The sequence below is a fragment of the Drosophila ananassae genome, chromosome 2R (genome assembly GCF_017639315.1).
Source record: "Drosophila ananassae strain 14024-0371.13 chromosome 2R, ASM1763931v2, whole genome shotgun sequence".
NCBI classification, from domain to species: domain Eukaryota; kingdom Metazoa; phylum Arthropoda; class Insecta; order Diptera; family Drosophilidae; genus Drosophila; species Drosophila ananassae.
In genome coordinates, this window is record NC_057928.1 from 24,339,611 (window position 1) to 24,355,923 (window position 16,313).

General features: G+C 40.9%; 2 protein-coding genes across 5 annotated transcripts in view; one reads left to right on the forward strand and one right to left on the reverse strand.

Annotated features, from left to right (window-relative positions):
• LOC6507352 (contactin-associated protein-like 2) overlaps positions 1-16,313 on the forward strand; it is a 59,179-nt gene that overhangs the window by 1,560 nt on the left and 41,306 nt on the right. For 3 of the 4 annotated variants that reach the window (XM_014909685.3, XM_001956156.4, XM_014909686.3), the window contains exons 2-6: positions 9,687-10,276; positions 10,445-10,718; positions 12,030-12,249; positions 13,315-13,450; positions 14,898-15,182. In XM_014909685.3, the coding sequence (XP_014765171.1) occupies positions 9,730-10,276; positions 10,445-10,718; positions 12,030-12,249; positions 13,315-13,450; positions 14,898-15,182 (1,462 nt within the window). In that variant the 5' untranslated portion in view covers positions 9,687-9,729. Of the gene's footprint in view, positions 1-4,427; positions 4,556-9,686; positions 10,277-10,444; positions 10,719-12,029; positions 12,250-13,314; positions 13,451-14,897; positions 15,183-16,313 lie in introns of those variants that run through there. The other variant, XM_032454674.2, reaches the window with a different exon arrangement.
• Positions 7,301-7,700, reverse strand: LOC6507713. Its single transcript, XM_032454678.2, has one exon. It carries the CDS (start codon positions 7,649-7,651, stop codon positions 7,361-7,363), a length of 291 nt encoding a protein of 96 aa, XP_032310569.1. The 5' UTR covers positions 7,652-7,700; the 3' UTR covers positions 7,301-7,360.

Below are 16,313 nucleotides of genomic sequence, written 5' to 3' on the forward strand. Positions count from 1 at the left end.
GCAACCATTTGTCTGATTATTTGAACTAGAAATTCTAATTAGCTGCATGCTGTCTGTATAATAATTTGCCAACAATCGAGAAACAGTAAACAATGATGCAAACTAACACGCTCCTCCTGGCATTTGAGTTTTTCCGATTTGCTATTTCTATTTGTTTAAATTTTAATTGGAAATGAAGCGGCAGAAATCAAATTAAAATTCGATTCACCCTTTCCGGCAGAACGCAATAATGTAGTTAATGTTTGGTTAGAGCGATTAATGAGTAGACAATTGATAGGGCAAACCGAAACGTGTCAACAAAAACTGTGTGCGGTTTGCATTGTGACAGTATAAATATATAGAAGTATTCGCTTAAAAAATTAAATATGCCAATAATTAAATTAAACAGGGTTAACGGTGGGAGACTAGGTGATGCTCTTTATTAGGTTGTTGATTCTGAAGATGGAGATGAGACTTTGAAGCTATTTATCTTTGAGACACTTTAGAGTTGGCCTCAATGGGCAGAACTGATAAATAGCTGATACGCATCAAGTGCTCCCTTTCAAAATAAAATTAATTGGAACTAATGCATGTTTTTCCACTATAGCAATCAATGTTTACTATAATTGTCAGTATCTTGTTCAAGTGATTGTACTCAATTCCACACACTTCTCAGCTAATGTTTTGCAAATTGAAATGACAAAGCTACAGACAGGCGGCGGGCACTCGCGTGTATCTGTGTTTACGGGTTTCTGCGAGTCTGTGTCATGTCATTACCATAGCCTCTGACGGGCAGACAAAACCACACGTGATCTAAGCTGATTTCTTCTTGGTGTTGTTGTTACTGTTGATGTCAAACACCCACACACACATACGGCACACACTGCACCCATAACTGGTTTAATAATCTCGATTGAGTCACATGACAACACGGCGGTAAAAACTGGTGTTTTCGAATAAGTTTTTTGAGCACTAAATGAAATTAACTAATAAGCAAATTAACAATCGCCTCGAGTCAATTAAGCGCAATAAAAATGCCCATCTTAAAGTGGGCACGCAAAAAGCCGGGGTCAAAGGTCAATCGCCCATTTTTCATTTGACCGCGCCGCCATTTCGCATGTCAACGTTTATGACAAAAGCATACATATAATATAATATATCACTTACAGGGCGCCAATTGAGGGAATCAGTGTTCTGGGGATTTATGGGATTTATGATTGAGACTGAATTTAAATTTAGATTTTTAGAACAGGATATCCTAGGATAGATATGTGTAGTTCAGAATCCTTATACAGACTATTTATAGCGTTTGTCTCTAAAATATATTTATTATATTAATATGAGGCAATATGTCCATTATCTATAATATACAATGCTTAATCATTTTTATCAGTGCCTCAGAATATATTACCCTTCCCTTGATGGACAACAAATAAGCCGCAACAGCAGCAACAAATATATACAGACATGTGTCTATATGGGGGAACGTCATCTGCTCTGATCTGGCATCTTGAAACACACAATCATTATCATTGCCCCGATGCGTACACAGTCGTGCATGGCCACAATTTGTCTATGGCGAGCCGCGAGAGTTGCAATTTTCGAATTAAGACAATTGCCACACGAATTACGGAGCCAAAGATGCCCCCGTCTAGATAAGCGACCCAAGACATTTTTCTCCGTATTGTATTCTTTTTTTTTTTGCACAAAATCAATGCCAAAAGTAATGCAAATTTTTTGTCCGACTCGTGTTACTTGGTGATGCGACTGCCAAAATAAATTGAATTTTAAATGAACGTCGCAAAACCTCGGCAAGAGCCATCAAATATTTAGATAACACCGGGGACTGAAAGCCCAAGGCTAGACGTATGTAAGATATGAGAGGACATCACCCGGCATGATGCTCTGGAATCTAGAAAAGAGTAATTTTCAACGAAACAAATTTATTTGTCAAAGTTAACCGAATATTAAATGAAAAATAATTTGAATTTCTTAGAAAAATATATTTTACAATTTAATACACAATAATATAATTATTTATTTTAAGTAACCAGTAACACAGTAAAAATGTCCAATGCCTTTAACGCTTAAATTTAAAAACTCTTATCTGACAGATCTCTTTTAAAGTTGACATTTCTAAAGTCGAGTAACCTATTAAAGCGCTTAAAACTAAATCTGATAAATCTTAGTCCCTGGCCTTTTGTCTTCCCAGCCAGAAGTACACCCACTCGCTAACAGATTGTCATATCAGATACGTCGCCTCAGATACATTGCCTCAGATGTGCGGCAGATCAGCGGTAATTTTCCAATTGACGCCTATTACGGTTAATCGTAGCAGTGACCCAAGTCCGAACCAAACTTAAACTAATAATGTGCCCAGTTTAATGGCTAAGCCGCAACAAATCGCCCGGTCAATCCCAAGCTCCCTCACCTCGCACCGGCACCCACTACAAAACCGCCACAAGACCGCACGACATCGTTGTCTCGTACACTGGAGCACCACTACCACCACCATAGCACCAAGCAACCCATTCAGAACACCATGCTGCGTGTCTACATTTCCAAAATATATTTCTTTTTGGATTTTAGGATATTATTCAAAAATTATTATCCCAACTAATTTTAATTTAATCTTCTAATATAAGCAAAGCTAAAAATTAAGTTGATTTTTTAGCTGAAGAAATAATTTAGATCTTAAGACCTATAGTTTTCTCTCAGTGCATGGGTGTGCTATTGTTGTTCTTACTACTTAGCACGCTAACTAACTAGAAGTCGCAGTCGCTGCTGGCGTTGCTTTAACATTTCGTCGCTTGAATTAGTCGCACCGCGTAGGTCGAGGCAAGTGGATTAAATGGTTACTACGGATTACGAAAAAGCCCAAGTCCCAGTCCTTCGTTGAGCTATTCATTATCCTGGACATGCAATTAGCACGTCACCAGAGAAAGGAGTCGATGCCAATGTCGATGCCTCAAAGGGTTCGCATCGGGATACCTGAAATTGCTCATACGACCCGTTGGGCGAAGGGCGGTGGGCGATGGGCGATTGCCATTGCGTATACGTCGCGTTGTCCAGACCGTTTTCTCGTTTAATCAAGCCGGCTTTTGTGAACCCCAGCCACGACTGCGGATATCCTTAGCCGGAACTCGGTGTCTGTGTCCTGTTTTCGGGGTGTCGGCCGTATTCGATTGTCTCTGATTTTCACGCAAATGTAATCCTCGACCGGTTGATTTTGTTTCTGTTCGGTTCGACTCGGTGCGGTTCAGTTTGTGTTTCGTGACTTGAGTAAAAGGCAAAAGTTGATTCATCAGCCGCAGGATACAAGCAGGGAAACAAACAAACAAAGCTGGATGAGTTCACATGAGTTTGGCCGAGCAGCGAGTGGCAAAAAGCGCGCTGCGAGCTGCTTTCGTTTGCGTCAGCAAAAAAAAATAAAATAGTGAAAATATAAAGCACAATACCACTGCAGCGACACATCCTTGAATATAAAACACACACACACACACACGAGTGCCAGTAAACGAGCGCTCAGTCACGCAAAACGCCAGCGCACTTTGACCTCATTTTGGGCACCGTTTTACGCTCGAGTGTGTGACCCTGCCACGCCCCCCATTGTCCCACCCGCGCCCCAATCGCGTCCGATATTCGACATGTGTTTGCGCTAGTTCTCCGCGTTCGGTCATAATGACTTCAGAGCGTTAGTGTGTTAAATACACCCAGATGCAGCCCGAACAGGAAAAATTAAATCGATATGGTTGAAGATCTCCAGTTCGTTTCCATGCTAGTGAAATTTTTTCCGGTGTTCGTTACCCATTTAAATTTCGCGTAATTGGCGAAATTAAGCCATTTCTGGCCAGTTCATAAAAATGAATGCACAAAATGCGTTTTTAATTCAATAATTTCGATAATATATCTACGTAGTACGTACATGAAGTGAAACAAAACAAAATGGTGGCTTATTTTAATTTTGAATTACAATAAAAATAACAGAGTGTGTTTTTGTGCTTCCCCTATTAACATGCTCATTTTTAGCTAATAAAAATAAATAAGCTCATCGCCGGAAATGCATTTATATAAATATTATTGCCGCATTAAAATTAAACGAGGTCAATAATGGAATAACAAGTGCAAGTCAAATATAAATGATGCCAATTAAATTACCCAACGTAATACAGACCCTCAATTTGCAAATCAATAAATAAAAAAAATTATTAAATATTTAAATAATACATAGTTTGATGATGCAACAAGAATAAAATAGAGTACAAATTGTGCTACAAATATTAAGTGGTTGTAAATAGAAAATGGCATTGAGAATAAGTATGTTTAGTAATTAACCATAGCAGCTGTCATAACAAAGTTTGTGAAATGAATAAGTTAAATGTTACTTTTCAGATTAAAAGATTTTAAAAGTGTCTACAGAATTGTGTTTATTAAATAAATTAATTTAAAGTACAAGAAAAAACTCCAGAAATAAATGAAATTAGTATCTTCAAAGAAAACATCCCTAATTTATTCAAAGCAAAGAGATATCCTGGATACGGCTATTGCAATGGGCTATTTATGATATGCCGGCAGGGTAAGGAGAGATTTATTCATGTAAACTCATAATTTAATTCTAAACAGTTGTGTCCCACGAAAGTGACTTCATTAAAATGCCCAGCACGCTTCCAATGCCCATTAAAAAGCGCTCAGAAATCAGGAACTTGCACATTTTTGCTGCCGGTCGTTGGGCCGATGCACTCGCTGCCAAACAAAGAAACAAGAAGCGTGATTGCCCAAGCAAGTGCGAGCAAATTAAATAATAATTATTTATACAATAGCCAAATAACAGGCAATTATAATTCATATGGAGCTGGCCAGACGGAAACGGGCAAAATGACGGACGGGCAGCAAAGTCGAACAATCCTGAAACTGGGCTCAACGCACCCAGCCAGGCGTATAAATTTCATTTAATATTCTAAGCCGGCCCAAAATGCAGTGTCACTCGACTCTGTCTGCCAGTGCGGGCTTGTGAAACAAACTATTGCTAAATACAAACATTTATAGTTTCGTTTAATGGCTTAGTGCTTCAACGAGGCGACGGGCATGGGGCAAGGAGCGACCGGCATTAAATCATTTTAAAAGTGCTTGCAAATAATTGAATTTGTTAGTGCGAAAATGCTCGCACAAATCTAGTCTGCTTTGTCTTGATTCCCACAGTATTTTTCGGATATAAAGGATGTGGTTTGAATAAAACGGAAAATTTAATTCCCTTCACAATTCATGGTAGTTTAAAGGGAACAACTCGAATTCTTCGCTTTAACCATTGAAACTTTGCGAAAAATTGGCTTTAACCAATTTCCACTGTAATGTGAAGTCACATAACGAAGTCTGGTGGAGCAGAACGACACGGTTAAATGCCTGCAGCTTCGTACCATACACTTCTCCACACTATTTAGTATCCTGACTCATGTCCTTTGTCTTCCCGGATCTCGACTTGTTCCTGAAAATGTAGCGACGACTCCTACGCAGTTAGCAGCGCGCATTCTTCCCGCTTGACTCCTATTGTGGAACACACATAGATCTTATACGATGCATTCTCTGAGATATATATCCGTTCACACTTGGTGAACGCGACCGTGACGCCATCAAAGACCAACACATGCACGACAAAGGCCATTGTTGTTGTCTTTGCCATTGTCGTCGTCACTTAATATACAAATTTCAGTAAATATTTTTGCACATGCACGGGCACATGCAGCGGAACACAAGGAGTGCAATATCCGCGAGCTGTGCTCGCATCGTGGCACGATTTGCCTTCCTTTTCATTTTCATTTGCATTTCCCCGCCCCGACATCACCGACATCCCCCCAAAACAATTCCCATTTTCAGTCTCGACTTCCTTGGGCAACAATTCGTTCAATTTCATGCAATCAAGTTATTTTAATTCATTACCCTTACGCGACCAACACTTGGGAGACATGCTCACAGCAACTACAAACACTCACTCCCCGTCAGGGCAAATGTCTTGGCATGCCTTGGCAGGCCCTTCCCCTATGACCCCCTCTTAACCACGCCATCGTCTCTGCAAATGCATGTGCATTTCGACTTGCGACACTTGACATTTACACACACAGACCGGTTGGACACTGAAAATAATAAAACGTAATATAATGATTGAAATAATACGTTGATGCTTTTAAAACGTTTCAAAAACATTATTTTTAAGTCTAAAATAATATTTAAAATCCCGAAGGCGAATAAACAAGTTTAGTTTAAACACTGAAAAGATCGGAAATGCAATATACCTAGTTTTGAATTATTAATCCTTCTGAATGAAAAGTTTTACAATTCTATTAAAATAATACATTTTAATGGAAAAAACAACAATAAATAAACTATAAAAAAAAAAACCATATTGATTGATATTAAAGTTCAAGGATACCTTAAATGCAAATTTAATTTATTCTGTCAAAACATGACAAAATTCCCTACATTGTTTGGCCTTTATGTTTTTGCAGTGTCCTTGGCTATTTGCATGTGTTTATATCGCACACACACATGCACGAACATCAAGGAGTATAGAGACTCACGCACGACTATCAAAATGTCAGACATCTGTCATTTAATTTAATTTGACTTCACTTTGCTTTCATTTGCTCTCTTCCCTTATTCTTTTTCCCGTTCCTCGGTCCTTTCTCTTTCCTCTCAGGGCACTGTCTCCGGCGTTTTTTTTCCGCCATATACGGATATGTAGCTATAACGGTATATAGCGCGGAAGGCGTCGACGCTGAGCACAAAACGTGTAATTTGGCGGGAAGTGTTCCAGGGGGAAGTGGGGAAAATGCAGGGTATGCCCTCAGGTTTCTATTATTACTTAGTTTGTTGTTCTTTACATTTGTTGTTGTTTTTATTGGTATTGTTGTTGTAAACGAGAGCGCGCTCAATTTAAATCGCTTTGAGTTTGCTGGGAAAACATGAAAAAGCGCGGAAATGAAATCAGAGCGGGGAAAAGTGAGATGCAAGTTGCAGAAAGTGCATCGATCAATGAGTATCCTTCATAGGGATAGGAAAAAATTCAAACAATTAAAAACAAATGGGTGGATAGCGGCGGGCACTTCGACCGCAAGTGAGAATTTATTGGTGGCGCTCATGAAATTTGAATTCATTCCGCTGATAAATGATGGAATTTGTAAATAAAAATTGACTATTTTTTCAAGTAATTGAATAGCTTGACGGAAAAATAAATGCGAAAATAAATGGGCAAACATGAGAATATATCACAACGAAAATTATGCAGAAGCCTATTGAATATTTTTTTAAATACACATACACACTTTGATTTAATTTTTTTAATGAAATTTTATTTCTTTGAGACTAAAACTAACCTAAACGACCTTAACTAAACTAAATTTAAATCACTAATATTCATTAACTTTGAAGTAATTAACTTTGATGCCTTCAGTTGCTTATTTCTATGCTTGACTTTTTGCTGAAGCTGCCTTTTGAATTGGGTTTCCCTGCTGAGGATCTCCAGTTCCTCGGGACTGCAGGAGGATAATCGCTGCTTTTGCTCGGCAATTAGTTTCTTTGTCAGTTGAATCTTGGTCCTGGAAACGTGGACATAGACTGCCTCGCGGCGTTGCAGCTCCTGGCGGTGCAAGAACAGAGCGTATGCCACAGATGCTTCCATACTGACGGATAATCGGTAAATGAATACCAATTTCGAGTTTTATCGGCTTTTTAAAGGACTTTCAGGCCAAATATGCTATGCATGCTCGTTCCTGCTAATCCGGTTTTGGCCTTTCGTTTGGGCCGTGATTTTTTCGCGACAATTCTTTGGCGATGCCTTTTTACCTAAGTGGCCGGCTTAGGATGCCGCAGGTAACAGTGTTTCCTGCACTTTTCCTACCCCTGCCCCATAATCCTTTGCACTTGGTCCTTAGGCAGTGCTTCTAGCCTCTCTTGGAATCCTTTCTGCGAAGTTAGGTAAACTTTCACGCTTGCCTGGTCCCATGAACGGGGAAAAGAGGGATTGCCGGGTTGGCAGGCAAACTTCTCGGTCATGCAGCTCTTCAGCCAAAAACCCATTGCAATTTTTGGGCCATCCATCTAAAGACACCCTCCTCCGCACCCACTCAACGACCGGATGGCACGCACGTCCTGGACAGCCCGGCATATGCATCAATAATTTTTGCCAGCATGAGGCATCACTGCGGGAAAAGTGTATTAAATTTCACAGAATTTAATATTATCTTTAAAATTCCATTAGCTACTTTCAACTATTTCAAAGTGATATCTCTTAATGACGGCCATGATTAACTTAAGAAATATTTCATTTAATTACAATTTAAGTTAATTGAGTCTGCTTTCCACCATTATTTTATGACATTTTAAGCCTTCATCTATAAATGAAATACGATTTTTATTTAAGTGTTTATTTTGGACAGAAACCGAGAGCAGAACCCCCAGAATACGATCCGGGCCCAAGTCTAATGCCGCACAACACTTTGAGGTTTATTAATTCGCATGAACTCTGCCCGGCAGCTCGACTTTACGCTCATTTTTCATGCTGCCTGGGCAACGAAAGCCACAATTAAAAATTGCTTATGAACGGAAATGGCAGACAAAAAAGAATGCCTCCCGAAGAGAAGCTGATGGAAACGAGCCAACTCGAAGTTTTGGCCATAAGCTGAGCCATGTGAAAAGCAGCTCCAAAAGTTTCACTTTTTGTCGAGTATGGGGCATGGTAAGGGGCGATGGAAAACTTAATTTCCTATTTCCTTTTAGTTCGCCCATGTCTGGCATCCCGCCCTGCTTGCTGTCCTGCCCATTTAGTGTAAACTGTGCGCATCATTATTTTGAAATTTTTGACACTTTTTTCGGTTGATGGTGCTAAGCTACTTGTAAATCAACCCAAACTCATGCGTCTTCCTCTATCCAGGGTCTTTTATACACATATATATATGTATATAGTGAGTGTGTGTGTGTTTGTGTGAGTGTCACATTTCCGGCGGAAGTGTAAGCAGAAAAGTTCGTTTCGTTTTCGCTTTCGCTAAATGGCATCAAGAAATGCAGCAGCCTCGCTTTATTCTCAGCCAGCTCCGAGGGAAAGAAACACAGACATTGACTGATGATGATGAGGATGATGATGTAAATGGGATTTTAGTGCCGCACATGACAATAGTAAACTTCTCCAGTAGCCGGGAATCATAAGCTGTGATGGCTCTGTTCGTTCAGCCCTGCTTGCTTGGCTTGACTCAGTGCTGTTCTCGGCTGTGCTGTGCTGTGCTGTCTGCTCTTGTGACATGCAAGTAAATTGCCTTGGTAAATTTATTGTGCAATTACAAGGAAATCTAATGAACAACGAGGGTTAGGAATGTCGAAAAATAGTACCACAACCGGATAAAGACATTCGATTTAAGCTCTCACAAAAAAGGGAATCAATCTTGAATCTTGGTTTTCCAGTAGAAGACTTAATACGTAGCATGATAACCACAAGTTTGTTGAAAAATGCAAAAAAAAGAAGTTTTCCCCAAAATCAGTTGCATAGATGAGCCAAAGATTATGCGACTCATCACTGTAAATGTATAGATTTAATATGAATCTCTTTAAAGTATTTAAATTTGTTTTTTAGAACTTTAGCTTGATAGTTGCTATTTTAGACATATAACATTTTAGATATAAAAATAAATATCCCTTTTACAACCTTCTTATTTCTTTCACAGATAACATCCCAATTGCAAGCCTGGGCTGCCTTCCGTCCTCATAATGACCTTCGCCCAGCTTCTGGTGGTGCTGCTGCCACTGGTCAGCTCCGCTGCAGGCCTGAATCTGCCCAACATGACTTCGTCGGACGCCGCCACTGCCGGTGGCTCCAATATGCCAGTGCTTTTAGGGGGGAGTCCCGGCAGCATGGTCGGCAACAATATAAGTCTCAGTGGTGTTGGCGGCTTGCCCGGCGGCAACCCCGGCGGACAGTTACTGCCCAGCGACTCGGGGGGAGGAATCTCGCCGGGAGGCTCACCAATGGGTGGTGGGGGCAGTAGCGGAGGCGGCGGCGGTGGAGGTGGTAGCGGAAGCAGCAGCGCCATCAGCGGCAACAACTCTGCCATGATCCAGGCGCCCAAGGACAAACAGTATGAGAAGTGCACAGGTCCTGGGGAGCCGGGACCCTGCAAGCAGTACATCTATAAATGGCGCTACGAGCCAACCACCAACGAGTGCACCAACTTCATTTGGGGCGGCTGCGAGGGGAATCCCCAGAATCGCTTCAGCACCGAGGCCGAGTGCCTCTTCCACTGCATTGGCGGACCACGTAAGAAAGCCTTTGATTACCACTAAAAGTCTCCATAATGTAAAGTTCTTTTAAAGTTGGAACTTAAGAAACTTTGCAAAACTGGCCCTTTTCTCTATTTTTCCCGGATTAATTTGCATTCTTTCGCTTACTTTGTGGCCATTTTAATTGACGTCACAACACTTGCAGACACTTTGCCGCCATTCCTGCAGTCCACGACCCGGGAACCAAGCACCACGGAAAGTTCCATGCTCCTCGGTTCGCCGTTTACCCAGAGTCCGGCGCAAGCGGCGGACGGAATGGGCGGTGCCGAGGGCGGAGACGGCACCACCCCAGTGCCCATCGAGCAGCGAGGCCCCGAGCTGACTTTCGCGGAGACAGGGCAGGGCAAAACTTTCGTTTTCGCGAAGAACAACACGTTCATCCAAATGGACGGCGACATCATACAGACATTTCAATTAAGGTGAGTGGGCCGGGAGTTCGGCGGGGGACTTTTGACCACCTGGCAGGTGGCAGCCTCTGGAACTTGCATAGCTCTTAGCCATCAGCTCCCGTGCCGGGCTGCATTTAGCGGATTGTTGGCCTTTTGGCTTAAATTTGCTTGATTTCTTTCACACCAAAAAGGCTGAAGGGGGCCAAAAATTGTTTTCTTTTAAAAAAACATGTACTATATACTTAAAAAACACAAATATCAAAATTAATAGGATGGATAAACTTTGATTTTTAAAGGTTGATGAGGGCTGTGACTTAATTTTCGTGAAAACATATTTCTTTAGCAACATGACACCTTTGTAGAGTTAAAACGGAGAGCTGTGTACAAAAGCAATTAGCTAAACTGACATAGCTTTCACAGTTTGGAAATTGATTTTCTTTCAACAATTTTCTTGGGGGCTGCAATCTTATCCGTAACTTACATCCAACACTAAAAATACTGGAAAACTGCCAGAGAGTTGGGACAGAGGACATCCTAAAATCAGGTCAAAAGTTAATTTTCTGCTCAATTGCAAGACCTTTCTGTCCGTTTTGTGACACACAAATGGAGTCCAAACGACTTCAGGCCCAAGATCTCTTAGCCTGTAAAAATTTAAAATTCAATTTGACATTTGCATATAAAATTAAGATAAAAATATTATTTAAATTTACGGAAACCTTACACACACACACATGAAGCAAACACTGTGCACATTTTGGACAAACATGCAGACAGTCAGGCAAATAAAATTAAACATAACTTTGCCAAATAGGACCTGCTCTGACTGAACGTTGTTGCTGCCTTCATTGTTGCTGGTCAGTGGCTACTAGTTGGCCAAGTTGGCAATTTGTGCTGTAGTTTTAATTGTAACTCATGTGGCTGCCGACAGCAGGAGCAACAAAAACACCAGCAGTCAAGAGCAACGAACAAATAAATTTAAAACTCTGTCAGGCAAGCCCACCTCCCTACTCTTCCCTCTCATTTCCCTCACATGTATGCTAATAAGTGATGAAGCCTTGGCCATTTGCAGCCAACTTTGTACGTCAGTTACATATAAAGGTATTTCAGAATGTTTTAAATTACGATTTAAATTATATTATTTTAATTTAAGATTTTTTATTCATGCTATAAAAGAAAGAAACTACAGCGCGGGGCAACGTAAGCTTAAAGTGTTCTTAAAAATTTATACATTTTCCATAGTTATATCTCCATTTATTGACATAAAACCCCTTGTGAATTAGCATTTCTTTGTAGACTGAAACTTCAACACTGATGGTAATGCACCTCTTTGTGTCTTTTCAGACTTTGTCGTGAGATTTCATTTCAATTCCGCACCCGACTGCCGCACGGCCTGCTCGTCTATCACAACGTTAAGAATCCGGATCGCATTATTTTGGACCCCTATGCACTCTATGTGATTGTGGAGAAGGGCCAGCTGAAGGTGGTCCATGTCTTTGGCAAGCATTCAACGAGTGTCACTGTGGGCGAGAGTCTGAATCGAGATGAATGGCACAGTGTGATGGTGAGTGGGTTCTAAAACGGGGTCATGTCCCAAAGGGAGGCTGACACCCGATTGGGGCTCTCAACGGGGGTATCGGGCTTATGAGTGGCTTTAACACTCGCAGGACGCTGCAGGGTATACGAAATTCGGTTAACTGCCTGGCCAAGAGCCAACATTAGCATGGCCATGCGTTCAGCAAGCAATTAGCAAGATTGCAATGCGGAATGTGTGCTGCTGCCTGTGTGCATGTGTGCAAAACGCTTTATCAAACTTTTATAACAAAGCGAGCTAGTTGATTTATGTGCGTTCAACTTTGTTAACTCACCTCGGACATGGGTCTGGTGGTTACTGGTCCGGTATGTGCTCCTGACTGCCGGCTGCTGGTTCTATTCCTGCTTCAGCTCCACGCATGTAGCTCAACCGCAATCCCTCAAGCATCGTCAGCATCATCATCATCAATAACAGTGGCAGGAGCTACTGGGAAAGCAGCAGCAGAACCAGTTTAGTTCATGTTTTCATATTTAAAACAAGCAGAATCCCTACTAATCACACCCCCACACAAAAACTGGAAAAAGTGCACAGAGAAAAGGATTCAAAACTTTTAAATCTCCAAATAAAAAAATACTAGCATTCTTTGAACTGTGTCACCATCACTCTGAACCCGAAAACCACTCAATATCTATTTGTCAATTAAAGATTTTAAGTGTTTTGCATATATTTTCCTCCGTATACCACAACTCACACACTGATATAGACACACGGCAGGCACTCATAAATAACACGCAAATTCGTAATGAATTTCAGCTGATCCCCAACTATGTGCGCACAGCAGTTGCAATTCATTTTCGTAGATTTTTAGCCATGCAATTGCAGTAGCGGCAGCAGCAGCATCAGAAACAGTAGCAACAAAAATTTATCGCTTGCCGCTTTCCAAAAACTTGCAACTTCAACTCGGAGCCAAAACGCATAAATTCATAAATTTTTATCATTTGTCTGTGTGTGAACGCCACGCCCCCATCCCTCAGCTAGATGGCTGGTTTATTGGTTTTGCGCTCTATAACCCATCCTTCGCTGTCTGTTGCACAGGTGCGCATCGATGTCCATGGCGCAAGATTAATTGCACGCGTCGACAATAGTCAGGAGGAGGTCTATCTGAAAGGACTGAATCACGAGTACAACTATGGAGTCTCCACGAATCTGCCGTCGGTGGTCCTGGTCGGAGGTGAGTGTCCAAATCAATTGTGGGTTGAATAACAATCGGGATAGAAAAAATAGCTTAATATATTAATTTTGTTTAAATAAGAACTGCAAATAATGGTGTTTATGATATCATTTTTGAGCGGAAATTATTTTTTAGATAAACAAAACCCGCGGAAATTACCTTTATTCCCAAATTTGTCACACACACTTTTATTAAAATTTGTTGAATTGTGAATTTTTAGATCCAAATTACTATTCTTTTAGCAAAAATTTAATAAACCTAATATTTTGTCCATGGTTCATACATACCAGTCCAACCGATTTCCCCACATATCAATCATATTAAAGGCAGCGCTCGAATGTATGCTATGATTTTCGTTCGCGGAATTCACACATGTACCATCGCATCAAAATCGAGCATAGAAAGTTTAGGAAGCATACAGGCATACATACATCTATAGTTCTGTATATATGCAGACTAGCACCCTGACACCCACAACTGAAAATAGAAAATCGAATTAGACGACTCATCCGACACACAGAGAGAAACTAAAAGAGTAAAATACGAAGTGAACTTGCTCATTTCCCATTGAATCGGACTTGTAAGTTTTCAACTATGTGTATGACTTTGAAACCTGCTTTTGTCCGTTATTTGAAAATTTAATTATTTCACGTTGCAAACAGCAGAGACCATGTCAGAAGGGGTCTGCGGAGCAGGCCGTCACAGAATGGGCCATTGACTGCACTCTACCGACATAGCTTGGTCTAGTTTTTGCCAAGCCACCTCCCGCAGAGTTTCGTTTGGATTGAATGAAGCGGTTTAGAGTGTGTGCGTGTGGTGTGTGTAGGTGCATTTTTCGACCTGGCAAAATAAATTTGTTGTGGTTGCTTTTCAAAGAAAAACCCTGGAGTTTGGCACACAATGAATGGTGGAAGTGAAATGGAAAGCTGGCAATCAATAAACTTCCAAGGGAGCTTACTTTTAAATAAGTTTTAGCGGTTTAATAATACATAAGTGATATGGGAAGTATCAATTCTGAAACCACAAATTTTTTAGCGTCAAAATTTAATCACTGTAGACTTCAAATAGTAAAAGCCCGTAACAGTAATTGGTTTTGCTTTCCTTTTAATATTCGTGGAAGATAGTCCATATTTTGTTCCTTTTTTTTAGCCCGTTGATCCAACAACAGAGCGGAGACAACTTTTTTAATTAAGCCATATTTAAATCTCTAGCAACGGCAGCGTCCGAAAATTCCATCAAAACTTTCAACTGCAAACAACGAAATTATGTTATGGTCATCCGACATGGCCACACCACAACCCCACCGCACACCACCAACCCATTCCCTCACTGAAGCACAAAGCACACACAGATATAGTCGAAATCCATTCCCAAATATTCAGAATGTTAATTAATCTGTGGTAGACTGCCCACTGACCCGCCCCCTTTTGCTTTTGCAATTTCACAGGCCTTTCCTCGGAGGAGAAGCTGCATGGCGTGAAATATATAACCGAATCCTTTGTGGGCTGCATCAGGAACGTGGTCCTGAGCTCCGGCAAGGCCGCCTCCGACCTCCTGCCCATCGCCCCTCTGGTGGCCACCAAGCACGAGAATGTCAACGAGGGATGCTCCGACATGTGCGATTCCCGACACAATCTCTGCTTCGTGGGATCCCGCTGCATCAACCACTATGGCGGCATATCCTGCGACTGCTTCGGCACTCACTACGAGGGCGAGCATTGCGATATTTACAGTAAGTACATAACGGAAATTATATATTTTAAAGGTATATTAAAGGATCATAATTGGGGAACTGAGGGAGAATAATATATATTTTGAGTGTCATTTTCAGTTCCAAGAAACTATGTTATAGTCATTTTTGTAAGAATCTTTAATTTTGTAAGTTTTTAATAAATATATATTCGTTTATAAATTAATGAAACAAATAATATATTTTAAACATCCATCTGAACACCCACATAAAGGCAATCCATCTATATACGTCTGTGTGGGGCTCTAGGGGCGCCATTTTGTTTTAATTATAAACTGTGTTTGTTTGCTAGCGGTTAGCCACTGCCACTAGCCATCTAACCGAGCGCCGCCCGCACTCCTCTCCCTCGGTAACCGCCGTCAACTCCAGAACCTACCCCCCGGCCACTATATAGTTTTAAACACGCTAATGACCTGACCATAAATTATGCAAAATAGTGTTTGACTTTTTGACTGCCCAACCAGCCCCGGCCACACCAGGCAGAATGTGCGCAAAATTAGTTTGTTAAGCTCAATATATACACGCCATTTTCCAGCCCGTCTGCATCCTTTTGCTCTCCTGCCCTTCCTTCAGCAACATCCGACATTTAGTTAATGACATAAAGCCAATTCCAGGCCGCCATAATCTCAATTAAGTCACGCGAGGCCATTATATCGGCAGGCCTATTAAAAATTGAGCAGCTCGTTTATGTTTTTCGACATTGTACAGGTTTTTGCAGAAGTGTCGAATAAGGGGTTTAAAATAACATTCCCGGACAAAAATTGTAGCTTTTAAAACTGCCACTTAAATGTATTTATAAAACTTTGAGTTTGCTACAAAAAATGCTATTTTTATAACAATAGCTGAGCATTCATTTTCTTGAAAATTACGAATATTTCAAAAGTAATTTCACAAGTTTCAAGCTTTTTGTTTTAATAAAAATCATAAAACCCGGAAAACCCTTTCCTCTAGTCAGGGCATATCGACGTGCATTCTTCAGATTTGGCCCACTTGCATTCGAAATGTTTGCCAAAAATTTGCATGCAAATGATGACCAGACCAGCACACACACCATGCGCTAGAAAAAGGAAAATCCAAAATAAAATCCTGACTCCGCGGATAGTGAAATGAGTG

What these genes read in the sequence shown, in the direction of transcription:
- LOC6507713 (XM_032454678.2), bottom strand. Translation starts at nt 7,651, where the DNA reads ATGGAAGCATCTGTGGCATACGCTCTGTTCTTGCACCGCCAGGAGCTG.